Here is a 19,526-nt window from a genome sequence, read left to right as displayed (position 1 = left end):
CCACCACACCCCCATACACACCCATCCACATCCACCCACACCCACCACACACCCATCCACATCCACCCACACCCACCACACACCCACACCCCCACCACACCCCCATACACACCCCCACACCCCCCACACCCACCACCCATCCACATCCACCCACACCCCCCACGACACCCACTACACCCCCATACACACACACCCTCACATACCCACACACCCACACCCACACCCTCACACACCCCCCACACACCCACACCCCCACCACACACCCACAACCCCCCCACCTCCCCCCTGCGACACACACAGCCTCTCTGGGTCATAAACTACTTCTACATTAAGCACAGAAAATTCCCTTTAGCCAGAAACAAGGCCCTAGCCACAACTATCCCTCAACTATCTGGTCTAGGAAAAGTTTGTTTTATTCACAGGTGAGGAGTAGGAATAATAATCATTATTATTATAATTTTAAGAGTAGTACAGGGCCTGGAAAATATACAAATAAGAAATGAAATAAGATAAACACAGGACAAATGTTGAGCACATAAAGTTTATGAATATAATATATTCAAAGAAAATGCAGCAGAATGATCAGGCTGTGCATAACAGAGATACAAAAATACAGGAAAACATGGCAGAGCAACAGAAGATGCTGAAATATGAGTTGACAGTGGTCAAAAGTGAAGTGGAAGAGAAAAGTGAAAATATCAAAGAAATGGGCCAGGTGCAGTGGCTCACACCTGTAATCCCAGCACTTTGGGAGGCTGAGGTGGGAGGATCACTTGAGGCCAGGAGTTCGAGGCCAGCCTGGCCAATCTAAGGAAAACTTGTATCTACTAAAACTATAAGAATCAGCTGGTTGTGATGGCACACACCTGTAATCCCAGCTACTTGGGAGGCTGAAGCATGAGAATTGCTTGAACTGGGAGTTGGAGGGTGCAGTGAGCCAAGAGCATGCCACCGCACTCCAGCTTGCACAATAGAGGGAGATTCTGTCTCAAAAAAGGAAAAATAAAAAATAAATGACATTTCTACTGAAGGCAGCACGAAGATTAGCCAATGCTGAAGAAACAGTATGAGACAGGATAGGATTGAGCAAACAAACAAAATAACTAAAAGTTAATAAAGCACTACAAAGGATTAAGAAGAAAATAGCTTTACAAAATAGACAAGGGACAGAAAACGTATACATGATAGATATTTGTAAAGAACAGAATATAATCTAATAAAAAAAATGCAAGGATAATTCAAGTAAACTTCCAGAAACAAAAGTAAACTTGAATCAAAAGTCTGAAAGACTACACAATAATGTCCCAGGAAAACCTTTCAGCATACAAGAAAAAAGATCTGGCTGGGCATAGTGGCACACATCTGTAATCCCAGCACTTTGGGAGGTTAAGGTGGGAGGATGGCTTGAACCCAGGAGTTCAAGACCAGCGTGGGAAACATAGTGAGACCTCGTCTCTATGGGGGAAGAAAAAAAATTAGCCAGGCATGGTGACATGTGCCTCTAGTTCCAGCTTTAAGGGAGGCTGAGAAGGGAGCATTGCTTGAGCCACGGAGGTTAAGGCTCCAGTGAGCTATGATTGTGCCACTGTACTCCAGCCTGGACGACAAAGCAAGACCCTGTCTCAAAAAAGAAAAAAAGGGGGAAGGGATGGCATTGGGAGTTATACCTGATGTAAATGAGGTATAATGGGTGCTGACGAGTTGATGGGTGCTGCACACCAACATGGCACAAGTATACATATATAACAAACCTGCACATTGTGCACATCTACCCTAGAACTTAAAGTATAATTAAAAAAAGAAAAAAAGAAAGAAAAAAGGCCGAGTTATGTCAAACATGGTCATAGACGTCTCCATATGAACAGACAACACAAGAAGACCTTAGAGCAAAGGTTGCAACATACTAAATGAAAGAAGGTGTGACCCAGTAATTTTATAACTACCACTTTTTGAAAGTTTTTATTTTTATGTTAAATTCCAGGATACATGTGCAGAACATGCAGGTTTGTCACATAGGTAAATGTGTGCCATGGTATAACCACCACATTTAAATCAGAGAGGTAACAAAGATTTCAGACATGCAGTAAGTCAGGGATTCTAAGTTCCAAGGAACCTTTCCCTTTAAGATGGTATAGAGCATTGTTTTGCAACTTTGTTTCTCTTAAACTGCCACCCACAGTAATGGGTGGCACATTTCACTGTACACAGGGACTTGATACACATCCACTATCTGTATCTGTATCTATACTGAAAAGCATTTCAAAAAATATTACCACTACTATGAAAGATACATTGTTATTTTTCTTCTATTCCATTCTATTCTATTTTACATCTTAAAACACACTAGTCATGATGGACCAAATTGATTTCACAGCACCACTAATGAGTTATAGCCTGAAGTTTAAAAAGTACTGAAGGATAAACTTTAGCTAACTAAAAGATGGAGAAAGTATCATTTAAAGAAAAGTCAAACAACAGAGGCTTAAGTATATTTGAGGCTTGAAGGCAAACAGAAGAAAAACTAAGCTAAAATTTGGTGGGTAGGATGGAGAGAGAAGTGTATTTACATTGTCACTGTTTATAATGGGGAGTCAATAAAGAAACAGCATTTAGAGGAAACAAAAGGAACACACACAAAACAATATTCAAAGAAGCAAAAATTATCTACTACAAATTAAAAGGTAAAAATGAATACAAAAAAACTGAAAGCATAACATGACAGAACTAAGACAAAACATACTTATGATCTCAACAAATGTAAATGTACTAAAATCATCTAGTAAAAACAAAGGCTAAGATTAAATCTCAGCGTAAAACCTAACCACGTCATATATAGGAGACACACTTTTGGCTATTCAAAGACAATCCCGGCCCGGCGCGGTGGCTCAAGCCTGTAATCCCAGCACTTTGGGAGGCCGAGACGGGTGGATCACCAGGTCAGGAGATCGAGACCATCCTGGCCTACACGGTGAAACCCCGTCTCTACTAAAAAATACAAAAAAAAAACTAGCCGGGCGAGATGGCAGGCGCCTGTAGTCCCAGCTACTCGGGAGGCTGAGGCAGGAGAATGGCGTAAACCCGGGAGGCAGAGCTTGCAGTGAGCCGAGATTGCGCCACTGCACTCCAGCCTGGGCGACAGAGCGAGACTCCGTCTAAAAAAAAAAAAAGACAATCCCATATATACCAGACAAAGAAAACAAAGTAAAAGCATGCGACCCAATCTAGTTTTGAACCAGCATGGATTTAGACCAAAACCATTACATGAATCAAGACAGGCATGTTAAAATGGCAGGAAAGAAACTCATAGTGGAAACCCAAGTTATGAACATCTGTGGACTGAAAACCATAGCATCAAAATTACCAAAACAAAAACGACAGGTAATACAGAGAGAAATACGTACAGTATGAAACTAATTCACCTCTAGATCCAAGTCACAGAAAATAGACCAATACAAATAAGGATTAATAAGAATGTAATTAACAAAGTAGAACTAATTAAACCTTATTAAACTCCATACCTTAAACAGAATAACATCATCTTTTCAATGCCCAAAGAACATCCAGAAAAACTAGGACACAAAGAAAATTCCAAATGGATAGAAAGGGTATGGATGACATATAATGAAAGTGAAACTGATGAGTAAAACAGAAAAGAAATGAACAGAAAAAACAAACCCCTACCACCAAAAAGTTTTAAAAACTTCCCTCTTCAATAATTTCTGGGCCAGAGAAAATTAAAATCCAAAATTGCAGAATATATAAATAAAGAATAAACTATGAATGAAAGCACTACATACCAAAACTATAGAATACGGAAATTCAAAGCGTTAAAATACTAAGGAAAAAAGAATGAATACAAATGCATTCAAGAAGAAGCAACAAGAAAAACCAAAAAACGAAGGCAGTAAAGATAAAAGCAGGAACTGATCAACTGGAAAACAGAATATAAACTAGTAAATAAATCTGGTAGGTCATTCACCACGAAAAAAACAAAAATAGCTAACTTAATTGGAAGTTAATTGGGAAAAGTGAAAAGTACAGAGTGGAAAAAGTATAAATACTAGGTAGCCATTAAAAAAATGAGGTAACTGGCTGGGCATGGTGGCTCACCCCTGTAATCCCAGCACTTTGGGAGGCCAAGGCGGGTGGATTACCTGAGGTCAGGAGTTCAAGACCTGCCTGGCCAACATGGTAAAAACCCGTCTCTACTAAAAATACAAAAAAATTAGCTGGGCATGGTGGTGGGTGCCTGTAATCCCAGCTACTTGGGAGGCCGGGGCAGGAAAATCACTTGAACCCAGGAGATGGAGATTGCAGTGAGCTGAGATTGCACCATTACACTCCAGCCTGGGCAACAGGAGTGAAACTGCTTTAAATATATATATATGTACATGTATATATATATATACACCTACACACACACACATACACACACACAGCTAATAAAAAATATACATATATAATAAAATGAGGTAACTATATGTATTGATATAATATGGAATATAATATTAAGTGAAAAAAACATAAAGAATAGCTATCATTTGTGCTCAAAAACCAGAAAAGCTATATATGCACATGTGCTTGTTTATGCACAGAATACATCAACACAACTGCAGAAGATGGTGCCAGGGCTGAAACCTGGCAGAGGAACTGCCTGATGAAGGGCAGGAGTGGCAGAGTGACATACTTTTTAAAGTTTTTTGCAAAACTATCAATGCTTTGAATTTTGTAACATGAGCATATATCACTTGGTAAGCTGATTCTTAAAAATAATTTGTAATTATTTAGTCTATAAAGCTACAAAACTTTGGATACTTCTTTTACTATTACTGGGAGCTAAGAGTTCAGTCTATAGTCTTAAAAAATTACTGAGCGTTTATCATCAATAGCCCGAATTTGCTTATATTTGTAAAATGTCTTATATTCTTTGAATCACTTAAACATACACTGTCTCATTTAATACATGTTAACAGTGAAGAAACCGGAGTAGTACTGCAATCCTGGCATGACAGGTGAGGCCTTTGAGGCTCACAGGCCTTGCGTGGCTTCTGTAAGGCCATTGACTGCTAAGCATCTCCTCTACCTATTCAAACAGGCCCCAGGCTCCTAGGATCCAGGATGTCAGGATTTCATATCTATCTATGTATCTATCTATACGTACATACATACATACATACATATTTTTTTCTGAGATGGAGTCTCGCTCTATTGCCCAGGCTAGAGTGCAGTGGTGTGATCTAGGCTCACTGCAACCTCCATCTCCTGGGTTCAAGTGATTCTCCAGCCTCAGCCTCCCGAGTAGCTGGGATTACAAGCGTGCACCACCATGCCTGGCTAATTTTTAAATTTTTAGTAGAGACGGCGTTTCACCATGTTGGCCAGGCTAGTCTTGAACTCCTGACTTCAAGTGATATACCCACTTCAACTTCCCAAAGTGCTGGGATTACAGGTGTGAACCACCATGCCTGGCCAGGATTTCATAACTTTTGAGTTGTATCTGGGGATTTCATGGGTGGATAAAATGGTACCTCTGTTACTCACTGGGAACCTCAAATTCAGTCTGCTTCACCAGGGAGGACGATTGACATTTACCCTGTGTTATGAGCTGATTTGCATCCCCCTAAATTCCTATGTTGAAGTCCTAACCCCCAAGTACATCAGAATGTAACTGTATTTGGAGAAAGTCTTTAAAGGTGTAATTAAGTTAAAATGAGGTCTTTAGGGTGGGCCCTGATCCAACATGACTAGTGTCCTTACAGAAAGAGGTGATTAGGACACAGGCATACACAGAGAAAAGACCCTGTGAACACACAGCCATCTGCAAGCCAAGGAGAGGGGCCTCAGAGGAAAGCCGCCTTGCTGACATCCTGATCTCAGACTCTAGCACAGAAGTATAAGAACGTAAACTGCTGTGGGTTAAGCCACCTAGTCTGTGCTACTTTGCTATGGCAGCCTGAGCAAACCAGTGCATCCTTCAGCACCCTGAAATGTAATTATGTAATTGTAATTTAATATCTAATTTAAAATGTAATTTTAATTTAAAATATTAAAATACTTTGAGTCATCTGCAAAGGTCAGTCAAAAGAGAGACTCAGCGTTGCTTGCACCAGCATTTTCAGGAAAGCAACTACGTGGTCAAGAATACGTGACTTGGAAGTACCTTTTCCCAGATGTTGAGTTTTCCTTCCAACAAATGAATTCTAATCTGTGAGAGCGAAAAGCTTGTTGATTTAGACTAATCCTCGTGGTGTTACAGTTGTGAATGATGCATTGATATTTGATGCTTGCACATTTAAAAGGCTGACACTCTGACAGCTTGTTCTCCTAAGAGGACCAAGTGTATGCAGAAATGTCAAGAAGATATTCAACTTGGATGAGAATCAAGCTGTGTATTTCCTTATGTCTTTCTGTAGAGGTGACCTGAGCCAGCGGTTAGGCAGGACTAAAATCCAGGAAGGAAATTCTGCCACTGTGTGAATTTGGGTGACTAGCTGCATCTTGGATACCAAATGAGACAAGGAGCAGCATTTTCAGGCTTGACACAGAACACGACCTAGGGGGACACATCGGCCTTCTGCCTTCTGTTCTCCACGGACCAGCTCTGTGTCCACATGAGGACTCATGACCCAACATCCTCGTCAATACAGTAAGACTTACAGACTGCTGTGAGGATTAAGTAGAATCATACGTGCAAGAACTATGTAAACAATGTCAAATAAATTATAAAAACTACACAAATGTAAGTTATGATTAATATTGTTGAATTAGATGGAAGATTAGTGGACCAGTAATCGAGATTTCAAATTCTGTAACCAATGTCCCTTTCTACATGTATGTTATGCTTGCATTGAACATTGATTTAAAAAAAGATTCCTAATTCTGTCTCTGCTATAAATAAGTCTGGGCCCACTTACTTCTTGGGGCCTTAGTTTCCTCACATGTAAAACAAAGGTGAACTGTATTATCTTATGTTAGTTGGAACATGCTAAAATTCTATGACCTATTTCTTATTACTCCATGTCTTGATAATACATAACATATTTTTTAAATGGGTATTTTGATATATAGATAGGGACACATCTCTTTGATGTGAAACGCCTAAGGTACCAAAGAACAAAAAGGGCTTTGGAAGTTCCTGGCTCTTTTGTGACTAGATTATACAGGGAATCCCAATGATTGATCGGGTTTTATGAGGGAAGCTTTGGCTGGGAGATACTCTAGAATAAAAGTATTCTGTAAATTTCAGGTATAAAAGAAATACAGGGCTCCAAGTACAGCTACCCCTTATTCATACACAATGTGATTCTTATGAAAATTCAGAACACAAGTTTTGTCGACCCTAAAGCCAGGCTTGAATCTGGACTCTGCCTATAATTCTGCTAGCTACGAGATCGTAGGCAATTCCCTTCCCTCTCTATGTCTCAGCTTCTTAAACAGGCATAATGAGAAGTGCACAGTGCCTGTTTGCCACATCTCATCATCATCATCATCATCATCATTGCCATCAGGGCTCAGCACATCAGTCAAATCTCTGCTCTGCTCTATTCTTTGGTTTATATTGTCAATGACTAGGGGCAAGTTTAACGTATTTGTTAGTGCCCAGCATAATACTGTGCACACAAAGGCATTTACAGAACCGTTTTGAGGATGAATGCAGGATTCAAAGAAAGACAGTGGAAAGGACAGTTCCTCACTTCTATGGAGAATGAGATGAAATAGGAACTGAAGGCAACCTAGGTTTTACTTGGATAAATCTTTAATATAGAAATACAGAAATACCGTTAGATATGGGAACATATTTTCTTTTTCTTTCTTTTTTTTTTTTTTTTTTTTGAGACCGAGTTTCGCTCTGTTGCCAGGCTGGAGTGCAGTGGCACGATCTCGGCTCACTGCAACCTCTGCCTCCCAGGTTCAAGCAGTTCTCCTGCCTCAGCCTCCCGAGTAGCTGAGACTACAGATGTGCACCACCAGGCCCAGCTAATTTTTGTATTTTTAGGAGAGATGGGGTTTACCATGTTGGCCAGGACGGTCTTTATCTCTTGACCTTGTGATCTACCCGCTTTGGCTTCCCAAACAAAGTGCTGGGGTTGCTGGGGTTACAGGTGTGAGACACCATGACTGGCCTTTTTTTTTTTTTTTTTTTTTTTGAGACGGTGTCTCACTCTGTCACCGAAGCTGGAGTGTAGTGGCACGATCTTGGCTCACTGTAACCTCCACCTCCCGGGTTCAAGTGATTCTCCTGCCTCAGCCTCCCAAGTAGCTGGGATTACAGGCATGCGCCACCACACCCGACTGTTTTTTTTATTTTTAGTAGACATGCGGTTTCACCATGTTGGCCCCTATTTTCTTATTCTGTTGTTTGTAATAGATATTTAAAATATTACATACAAACAAGCAACTTTATTCTACCTACAGTGTTGAAAACCTGAAAAATATAGAAAACAATGAAGAAGGAAAATCACACCCATATTATAATGCCTACAGATGAACAGTTTTGATGGGAGCCTCACCATGTACTGCTAGAAGTCTCATTCCACCCTAAGCCAAGAACATCAGATGTTCCTTCCCTCCCTGCATCAATACAACTCTTACCTCACAGAATTTTAAGAAAGAATTACAGGTGACCACGTGACATCTGGCTAAGTCCCTTAAAATCAAACTGCGGTTATCACATCCATAGAATGAGATACTTCCACATCACCATTGTTGGAAAGAGATCATGTAGCCTGCGTGTCTTTAATGCCTTATAAACATACTTCAAGGATTATTGAGGCTATAACTGTAACATATCATAAATTCTTGATTTGTCCTGATGGCAATAACATCTTGGTTTTTTTTTTTTTGGTGACGGAGTTTTGCTCTTATTGCCCAGGCTGGAGTGCAGTGGCGTGATCTTGGCTCACCGCAACCTCCGCCTTCTGGGTTCAAACAATTTTTCTGCCTCAGCCTCCTGAGTAGCTGGGGTTACAGGCATTCGCTACCACTCCTGGCTAATTTTTGTATTTTTAGTAGAGATGGGATTTCTCCATGTTGGTCAGGCTGGTCTCGAACTCCCGACCTCAGGTGATCTGCCTGCCTCGGCCTCCCAAAGTGCTGGGATTGCAGGCGTGAACCACCACACCTGGCCTGGCAATTGCATCTTATAGAAGGTAGAGGAAGCGTATGGGCTAAATGGGCCTAATTCTAAACAACGAAGAATGAGGGGGAAACCCAGGGCAACAGTGAGAGTATTATGTAGGAGTTTTCTTTACAAATCATAAAACAGAAACTTGGCCGGGCGTGGTGGCTCACGCCTGTAATCCCAGCACTTTGGGAGGCCGAGGCGGGCAGATCACAAGGTCAGAAGATCGAGACCATCCTGGCTAACATGGTGAAATCCCGTCTCTACTAAAAAATACAAAAAATTAGCTGCGCATGGTGGCAGGTGCCTGTAGTCCCAGCTACTTGGGAGGCTGAGGCAGGAGAATGGCATGAACCCATGAGGCAGAGCTTGCAGTGAGCCGAGATGGTGCCAGTGCACTCCAGCCTGGGTGACAGAGTGAGACTCCGCCTCAAAATAATAATAATAATAATAACAATAATAATAATAATATGAAACAGAAACTAGAAACCAAAAGCAATCTAGGTAGGTCTAAGTAGAACATTTTCTAGGTAGATCATTCTACAACAATAAACAATAGCCCACACTTTTTGCTCAAACTCTTAAATCTCCTGTATGTACCTCAACAGTATTTGCCTATCAATAAGAATGAAATGCAAGGGGTCTGCAGAACATGAGTACTATGTGCTCTATGCCTTTTTCTATGAGAATCTGAACCCACAGAGTCTAAATGTGTAAAAAGTCTGGTCTAACACCTTTCTGCTTCTTGGGCACACGGCACGCACATGTATGTGCACACACTCAACCCCCCAACCCCTACCCGCTTCTGCCGACTCTCTGCAGACCTGACTTCAACCTGGGACGTGCCATTAAGGCCCAGTCGTGAAGCTTTGTCTCTGCAGGCTTATAATTGAAAAGGGTACACAGTGCTTGTTACCATACCCACGGTGCCAAATTGTGCGGAAGGAGCCGCTGAGACAAACTTTAATTACAACTCCTTGGAGCACGCTCACCTGTTTTGCTGTTTCAGTGAGGGCAGCGGCTTCTGCCTTGCCCAGTTGTTGCACCATCTTGTAAAATAGGCTCTCTTTATTTTGTAGCAAAACATATGGCTCATCATATTCTTTCAGTCTTCCTGAATCTAAAACCTGTTAATCAGCAGAAAGAAACCCATTGAAACACGATGTTTTGCAGTAACATATTATAACAGAGACAATATTTCGGAAAGGGGCAGGAGAGGGAGAGAATCTGTTTGGGTGGTAGGCCTGGATGGTGTTTAAATGGTGTGATTACCCTGTTTTACGAAGCAAAGAAAGGCCTAACCTGACCTTTTATTACTATAATGTTATAGGAAAGGAAGAAAATGAAAGTTCTGGACTATTATTCTGGGCACTCAGCAGTCCTGTGGCATTTTATATTCTGCCAAAGGCATTTTGGGTTCTTATCATTACTTAGTGCTTTTAACTCTCAGACTCTCAGCATTGAAGGGTATTTATACATATGATCAGAGTTGGGAAACTTCTTGATTTAAGAAAGTCAAATTCAGTTTATCTACAAGGTAGGGTAATGTCATAAAAAACAGATGGGAAAGACCTGACAGTAAATTAATTGCCGAGCCAGTTTCACAGACGCTAAGCAATATTTGGAAAAGAAGTAAATGCTTCTAGAATTTCTTTAAGGTTCTAGAACATGTCAGCTGCTAAGAGAGGCTACACTCTGGATGGTGAGGTTAAGGTGCATTCTGAAATCGGCTCTGGGTATACTTTATTATTCCGAGAGAGAAAGGCTGGCCAAAAAAGCTGTTACCTAAGCAGCTTTAGCATAATTGCTCTCTGCACAGAAGAAATCGCTAGAAATCCAATTTTCTCTTTGGATAAGACTAAAGAAGCGATTAAGAAATTGACCTCCAAACTCCTGTGATCACAGCCCACATGACACATGAGGCAGCCCAATCTGCATTGCTGAGGGCGGAATATCTGTTTTCCCAATCACCTTTCTTTGCTTCTTTCTCTTTCTTTAGCTGCCTGCCTTTTAGCTGCTTTATTGCTCATTAATATGTCCACCAGAAATTAAAAGAGGGAGGAAGGGGCTCTTAACTCTGCATTTCTACTTATTAGTGGCTTTGGTTAATGGTTTCAGAGGGAAGAAAGAGTCTGAACAATTGGCCCAAATGACGTACCAAAGAAAACAGTTCTGATGTTAAGTGGCACTTAGTTCTTCATTTAGGCCACATTTAGAGTAAATTTATCTTAAGAGAATATGCTGAACCTCCAAGCAGGACACAGGATGTTTTTCTACATGTAGACATTGCAGTTAATTCCGTCCCATGGTATTTAATCGGACACAATTATTAAGCCTCATAAAGGGCATTTTCCTGTTAATCTTTTGTTTACTACTGTGAATCACTGCTAAGGGCAGCTTTCTCTAAAGAGTTCAAGAATAATTGAATCTGTCACATCCACATAATAATTAAAATGTCCTATAATTTGGCATGCCAATTTAGATATCCCAAATGTGTAATTTTACTTAAGCATAGCATTACAGAGCATAACCACTCCTCCTGATGATAAAGGAAAAAATCTGCAATTTAAAAATACAGGTCTCTCTAACGCAAAGACTAAATAGATAAGTGAATCAAATTACTTTCTAAAATGATGAAGTTTTAGTCTGCAAAAGCAACAAGTAAACTTGTAAAAATTATTCCCACAGAGTTGATAGCGAGTGAGTTCTCTGTAAAGACTCTACATAATGTTTAATGGAAAGAAAGTCCTACTACTATTTGGTCCTTGTCCAAATTCCTACTAAATTTATTCACATTTGAGTGACTAGTAAATCTTTCCAGATTCCCTCTCATTGTCTGAAAACACATGAATGCCACTGAGACCAGGAGTTCTCAAAACTGACCAGAATCTAAAAAGGCAGAGCCAGGAAAAAGCATTATTATTATTAGATTAATAATAAAAATGACAGAAAGATCATTTTGGTCAAAATACTTTAAGCCTTATAAATATCAACAACTTAGCAATGGCATTTTATTTGTTAGGAGAGTTTTTGAGTTTGGGGGTGATAGAACCACGACCTTTATAATTTATTAGAACCTAAAATTTTAACTTCTATAAGGTTTCACACTTAAAAAATATAAAATAAAACCGACCTCTTTAATACTTTTTTGATACTCATTAAAACAAAATATAGGCCAGGTGCAGTGGCTCCCACCTATAATCTGAGCACTTCGGAAGGCCAAGGCAGGCAGATCACTTGAGGCCAGGAGTTCGAAACCATCTTTACTAAAAATACAAAAATTAGCTGGGCATGGTGGTGTGCAACTGTAGTCCCAGCTACTCGGGAGGCTGAAGCATGAGAATCACCTGAACCCAGGAGGTGGAGGATGCAGTGAGCCAAGATCGTGCTACTGCAGTCCAGCCTGGGTGACAGAGTGAGGCTCTGTCTCAAAAAAAAAAAAAAAAAAGAAAGAAAGAAAGAAAGAAAGAAAAAGAAAAAAATGCTCAAAAAACCCAAAATAACCCCCAAAATGTAGTATCTTATAATGAACTGGATTATCGTAGCTACAGATGAATTTGCAAGATTTGAGACATGGGATCCTTGGCATATAAATATGACCTAACAAAGAGTATGGCTACCATAAAAATCAATGAAAGCACCCCATAACTAAAATATCAGTTTGTGAACTTGAAAAGGAAAATAAAATGGGTTGAACATGCTCTGCTTTTACAATCATCACTGCAAACTCCCAAAATAGAATGGATAAGGTAATTTCTTTCCTTCCATCCATTCATGCAATATTGAGTGAATGTCTATTTCCAAAGTACTGTTTCAGGAATGGGTGATTTAAAGATGAGCAAGAAACAGTCTATCAAGATGCTGACAGCCAGAGATAAAGATGGAAGTGCAAATAAGTTAAACAACTTAGCCTAGGCTGCACAAATTAGGAGATGGCAGAGCTGGAATTTGAACCCAGGTGGAAACCTGTCTTCTTCCCTCTTCATGTGAGTTCCCAGAGGTACATTTCTATTTACTTTCAGTTTCTTTGTTTTCAGAAGTAAAATATGGGCAATGAGAACTGTAAACATTCAATTTTTTAAGACACCTTTTTATTTGGATAATAACTTTGCATATTTTAAGAAAAATATGCCTACAAGCATAAAAAATTCACCTATTCACTTTCCACTGCAATTGGAGTCCTATTACACCCAGGACTCAGTTTTTTACTGTGTGCCTGGCATATGCTCACAGAAAAAGAAGACAATTTTTTTTTTTTTTTGAAATAGAGTCTCACTCTGTCACCCAGGCTGGAGTACAATGGTGCAATCTCAGTTCACTGCAACCTCCACCTCCTGGGATCAAGCGGTTCTCCAGCCTCAGCCTCCCGAGTAGCTGGGACTGCAGGTGCACGCCATCAAAGTCCGGCTAATTTTTGTTTTTTGTAGAGATGGGGTTTCACCATGTTGCCCATGCTGATTTTAAACTCCTGAGCTCAAAGCGATCCTCCCAGCTTGGCTTCCCAAAGTGCTGGGATTACAGGCGTGAGCCACGACACATGGCCCAAGAAAACAAACTTCATTAAAGTTTCAGGATTAATAATGAGCAAGTGACACTCAGCCAGAACACACTGGAGGAAATGAACTTTCATGAATTCCTGAATTTATTCAGCACACATTTATTGCACACTTTCTGCATTCATGTCATTATGCTAGATGCTGTGGAAGAGGCAGAAATGAGTAAGTCCCAGCCCCTGCTTTTAGGAAGCCTACACTCAAAAAAAATAAAAAATAAAGACAGGAGAAAACACTCAAGTGACTAGAATGCCAGAAAAAAGGCAAAACAAGTGGGAGTTCAGCAGCAGCAAAAGTCACCACTGGCCAAAATTTCTGATGAGGAGCTTCAGGGAGGAGAAAATAGCAAACTGGACCTTGAGGAATGGACAGACTTGGACACACAGAAATGGTGGTGGAGGTGAGGGGTGGGAGGACAGTGGTCATTCCAGACACCAAGAGGTCTGACAGCCCACCGATCACTTCCTCAAGGGCAGGGTTACGTGACTGCTCTGGTTCACTGTTGCATCTCCAAGGCCTGGCATTGCACATGATGTGTGAGCGGGCACCCCATGCACACTGGCTAAAAGTTAAATAAAAAGGAAGTGAAATTCAGGGCACGATTGGGTGACTGACCAGTGGTGCAGTCCCAGACCAGAGAGTGAGGTCCAGCAGAGAAAGAATCTAGCTGGCCCTGGGAAACAGATAAGGAAGGAGGTATAGGGATGCCAGGATTCAGGCTATAGCCTTGGAGGACCACATGCCTCAAGTTGATGGCTATAGAGAAGAGAGAGAAAAGCAAAAAGGAGACACAGCAGGAATGAGGGCTAAGGATTGACTCCAGACTAAATATTGGAAAAGAGAAAATAAGGAACAATCAAATGCTACAAGGGCCAAGTTAGGATGCACATAGAAAACAATGCTAAGAATAGAACTTTACCCGCTTAGCCTTTATACATGTTGAGTATACTTACGAAATGCCTGGGACCAGAAGTGTTTCAGATTTCAGATACTTTTGAATTTTGCAATGTTTGCATTATACATACTTACAGATCCAGCATACTTACCCGAAAACCCAAAATCTGAAATGCCCCAATGAGGGTTTCCTACAAGCTTCACATCAGAGCTCAAAAAGTTTCAGATTTAGAAGCGTTTCAAATTTCAGATTAGGGAACTCAATCTGTATTTACCGATTTGACCAAAGATTCTGGATCTTTTACAACAAAAAAAAAGTGACTCTGAATTTTCTTTTTGTATAGAAAAAGGAGTATAATCTTGAATTTGTATCTTCATATCTTTTGTACCTATATGAAAACAGTCCTGAAATCTCCTCCTCGGTCCTCACCTTTCCTCTACCCAAGTAAAACTATAAACTAAGCCACGCATTGATGTCGGTCCTGCCGCCCCAGGATCTCTCCAGCAATGCAAACCTCAAATCACTTGCTGTTCTCCAGAAAGTCAAGGAAAAACACATTATACTGGAATGCATTAGTCAGTTCCTCAGTTACATAAGCTCAATGAAGATGTGTTTATCAGGCCTGCATATCTGCAGATATTCCAGGTAGCTGTCCTAGATATAAAAATTAAGTGAACCAACTGCAAAACAATGTAATCCATTTAACTGGCAGGATGCCATCACTGATAGTGGGGTGACCTCAGGAACAGGGGAGGGGCAGGACAGGGTGAAGGATAAAAAATCCTGGCCATAGGAAAAGAAAAGCTCGGAACAGCTTTCACTATGGCAGCAAGCAATACATAGAAACCCCATTTAGCAACAGGCAGAGTGAGGCTGGGAGGGTTTCCAGTTCAGAGGTCGGCTGTGGGCTGCCATGACGAAAGTGGTGTACGGAGAGTCATCTGATGTTCGAAATTGGTTCCTTCACTCGTAAAATGGGTACCTGTCACTCTTCTCTGGGACAAGGTACTATGGCATGTGGCAAAGATTCCTCAAAATCCTGTCCCAGGTCTTAAAACAGTAAATGATTCTTCTCACCTGGGGAAAATGAAGGGTAAGTCCCAGTGACCCACTCAGCCACTTCCCCAAAGCTCTATAATTGTGTGTATTTATTCTCCTAGTACTTTTTCTTTTTTTGTGAGATGGATCTCACTCTGTTGCCCAGGCTGGAGTGCAGTGGCGTGATCTTGGCTCACTGCAACCTCCACCTCCTGGGTTCAAGAGATTCTCCTGCCTCGGCCTCCCGAGTAACTGGGATTATGGGCACACGGCACCACGCCCGGCTAATTTTTCTGTATTTTTAGTCGAGACAGGGTTTCACCATGTTGGCTAGGCTGGTCTTGAACTTCTGACCTCAGGTGATCTGCCCTCCCCCTCCCAAAATGCTGGGATAACAGGCATGAGCCACCACGCCCAGCCCCAGTTTGTGCTTTCTACCTTCACTTTAGTTCTTTGTCCCCCTGAACACTTTAATTAAATGTCTCAGCATATTTTTTAAGAAGTAATTTTTCCTCTTCTGAAATGTTCTATTTGTGGCTGTTGTCGGTTTCTTAAAGAGAAGTTCCATGAAGATGAAACATAGAATTTAAATAAAACTCAAGTTAGCTTTGAGTTGTGTTTCTCCAGCTGGTTCTGTTAGAATGATTTCTCATTTGTTTTCTCTGAGAAAACTCTACTAAAAAGAAAGACAGACAGACAGACATTATACACCCATAAGACTGCCTACAAAGAAAAGAGCTACAATCTGAATTTCTCAGTCCTGCTTTTGGTTCTCTGTAATTCACTCCCGAAGAATTCTCTAACTGCAGATTCGCTTATTCCTTGTTCACTCACGCTACCAGGGAGAATCCAGAGTGCTGTAAGGATGGGTGTGCAGGGACCGGAGGAAAAGGCTGTGCTATTGGCTGAAAGGAAAACGGTGACAAGTAACCAGCTAATCCTAAAAACTACAGGGAGGAAGCTGTCTTTAATGTAGAGATAGTGGTGCGTATTAGAAAAAAGAGGATTTCTAATTTGTCTGTCTTGCTCTACTGTTTTGTGGCAACTGAGCAAATGAAGATTAAATTAGCTGTCATTAAGACTACACCATGTTTAATAAAGTTAAAATTGACAGAACATCTTCATAAAATAAAATTCTAAGCTTAACACATTAATGGCACTTAATGAACCAAAACTGGGTAAATCCCTTTGGAGAGTCAACACATAAACAAAGCTATTAATTAGGTCACAGTTGTTTCCCAACAAGCCTTTTGTTTGATTTACTTACAGTAAACAAAACCATATCCATCCGTCTTTGTGGAGAAGTATTCACCAATGCAACAAAATGTAATTATTACACCTTAAGCACCTGCAATTCCATGACTGCACGATGACAATAGTGTTGGTTATGTCCTTCATTAACATCTGTCACTTCCCCAGCCACTGCCTGAGCCTGCCCTCTGAAGCACTGAGCTTTGCAGCTGATTCACTTGTCTCTATGTTTTCACAGCTTTCAGAATAACAGAACAGAACACATGTTTTCTGGAAAGGTATCTCTAAAACAAGCAAGGGAAAAAAAAAAAAAAAAAAAACCTCTAAAATCAAAGATCTGAGAAAGAACGGTATTTATGGTGTTCCCCTGAATTGAAAGCTGGCTGATGATGAGAAGCTCCAGAATATGGTAGAAGCTTTCAGCTAGGGGTCAAGGGAACATAGAGGCCAGTTCCCAATCTCAAGCTACAGAATGCATGCCTCCTGGGTTCCCTGAGGCTGAATCCTGCCATTGCCTGTTAAGAAAAATTGGAAAATAGTTCTCACGAAGAATTCAGAGCTTGTAATAAGACTCCTTACTTATATTTACACCTACTAGTAGGACTTCCTGTGAAGTCACTGATGACCTCATGGCCAGGGAGCCCTAAATGGAAGATCTCCCAATATTACTGGAGAGATCGCCATAGATGGAGACACTAATGGAGTTGAGAGTGAGAAGAAAAGTTCCATGCTGAAATGTAAGGTCATCTCAACAGTTACATCCTCCAGGGGAATGCTCGCCTTTCCCTTCTCCAAATTTATTTCTTCCAGGTCTTTCCCATTCATCCAGATAGTCAGGTCCCAAACAGAGAAACCAGGACTGACTCCCCCTGTCCTTCCCTCAAATCTCACATTCAATCCATCACAGTCCAGTTGCTTTACTTTGCTATTTACTCCAAATCCATCCATTGCACCATCTTCACTGCTCATACCATAGTCTAAGCCGCCATTGTGCATGATGTAGAGAGGGCAAGACCACAACAGTGAATGCTGCGTTTGATGAACTGAAGGACAATAACTAAAGGACTATGGCTTTTACTACAAAGGAAAGAGAGAGAACAGAGTGAGGAAAGGCTAAAAGGTAGGGAGGGGCCAACTGTAAATTGCTTTGTAGAACCATGTTGAGAGTTTAGATAAAGACATTAATCCAGAGAGAAAAAAATTAAGGCTCTCAAAAGCTACCTGGAGGGATTGGTATATAAAGCAATAAACTAATGGGCACATTTCAATAATGGTAACAGTGCTGACAGATCAAGGGAATGGTTGTGAACTAGACATTTATGTGGTCTGATGCTGATTGATCAGATTTAGGAGTGACCAACTGACTTGTCTGCCAAGTTCTGTCCTTGGTTGCTGTCTCCCTAACTAATCAGACCTTCTAAGTTGACAGCACTTCCAAGCATTAGATAATAAAAGGAGTAGCTATCATCCATGCTGTAACAGCAAATCCCAACAAGAAGTCTATATGATACATTTAGGCTACAGGCGCCCACCACCACGTCCAGCTAATTTTTGTATTATTAGTAGAGACAGGGTTTCACCATGTTGGCCAGGCTGGTCTCGAACTCCTGACCTCAAGTGATCTGCCCGCCTTGGTCTCCCAAAGTGCTGAGATTACAGGTGTGAGCCCCTGTGCCTGGCCTTGCTTCCTAAAATTATCACTGTTTCCCTTCATTTTCTAGGCCCTCCAATTCCTATGTAACAAATTTCCTGTTAAATCCTTTCTGTTGGATTCATTTGTTTTTCTGGCTAGACCCTCTATGAAAATAATTTGTGGCAGATCTTCTCATCTCTTCCCCTGTGACACACATCTTGTGAATGTCCCAACAGCTGAGAACTTCTGCAACCTTACCCAACAAGCCCCTTGCAGTATATAAAAACCTGAATCTGTCATTAAGGGGATCAAGCATGCTGAAACAACTGTGACAGTGACGATGACTGTGATCTTCTATCTGATACTACTCTGTAGTACGACAGTTAGCATCACAAGCTGAATCTTAGATTTGGAATACTTTCATGGTAAACTTTTAACATATGATTTTTGCATATGAGTATATGCAAAGAGATACATTGGATATATTGTTAGTAGCACTGAGGGCTGTAGTTAAGCATATGAATTACTGTTGGGAATGAGAGCCAAAATTAACAGAAAATTAACTTACTAGGGGTTTCTATCAAGTTTTACAAGGAGGGAACAAACTGAAAAAGTGAACATAATTGGAAGCAACTGGAATTCCGCAGGTGAAGGACTCACCATTATCCTGTCGCTGTCAATAATGGTGTTCAATCTGTGTGCAATGGTTAGCACGGTGCAGTGGGCAAATTTCTCCCGGATTTTCTTTTGTATTAACTCATCAGTTCTGCAATCAAAGAAGTTAAGTTTAATTCCGTAAAGATGGGCAAAGCAGACTTAAGACTTAAAAAGCTCAGGCCGGGCGCGGTGGCTCAAGCCTGTAATCCCAGCACTTTGGGAGACCGAGACGGGTGGATCACGAGGTCAGGAGATCCAGACCATCCTGGCTAACACGGCGAAACCCTGTCTCTACTAAAAAATACAAAAAAACTAGCCGGGCGAGGTGGCGGGCGCCTGTAGTCCCAGCTACTCGGGAGGCTGAGGCAGGAGAATGGC

At 41.0% G+C, this 19,526-nt stretch overlaps 1 protein-coding gene across 1 annotated transcript in view; it reads right to left on the bottom strand.

Moving 5' to 3' along the window:
• The window catches only part of LOC113219596 (multidrug resistance-associated protein 4-like), a 287,215-nt gene that overhangs the window by 5,907 nt on the left and 261,782 nt on the right, over positions 1–19,526 (bottom strand). The window contains exons 29-30 of the mRNA XM_026446541.2: positions 19,152–19,257; positions 10,114–10,248 (exon numbers count right to left, since the gene is read on the bottom strand). Of these exons, the coding sequence (XP_026302326.1) occupies positions 10,114–10,248; positions 19,152–19,257 (241 nt within the window). The remainder of the gene's footprint in view (positions 1–10,113; positions 10,249–19,151; positions 19,258–19,526) is intronic.

The sequence above is a fragment of the Piliocolobus tephrosceles genome, chromosome X, assembly GCF_002776525.5.
Source record: "Piliocolobus tephrosceles isolate RC106 chromosome X, ASM277652v3, whole genome shotgun sequence".
NCBI classification, from domain to species: domain Eukaryota; kingdom Metazoa; phylum Chordata; class Mammalia; order Primates; family Cercopithecidae; genus Piliocolobus; species Piliocolobus tephrosceles.
The sequence above is the reverse complement of the archived record's forward strand: the minus strand, read 5'-3'. Positions and strand labels throughout refer to the sequence as shown.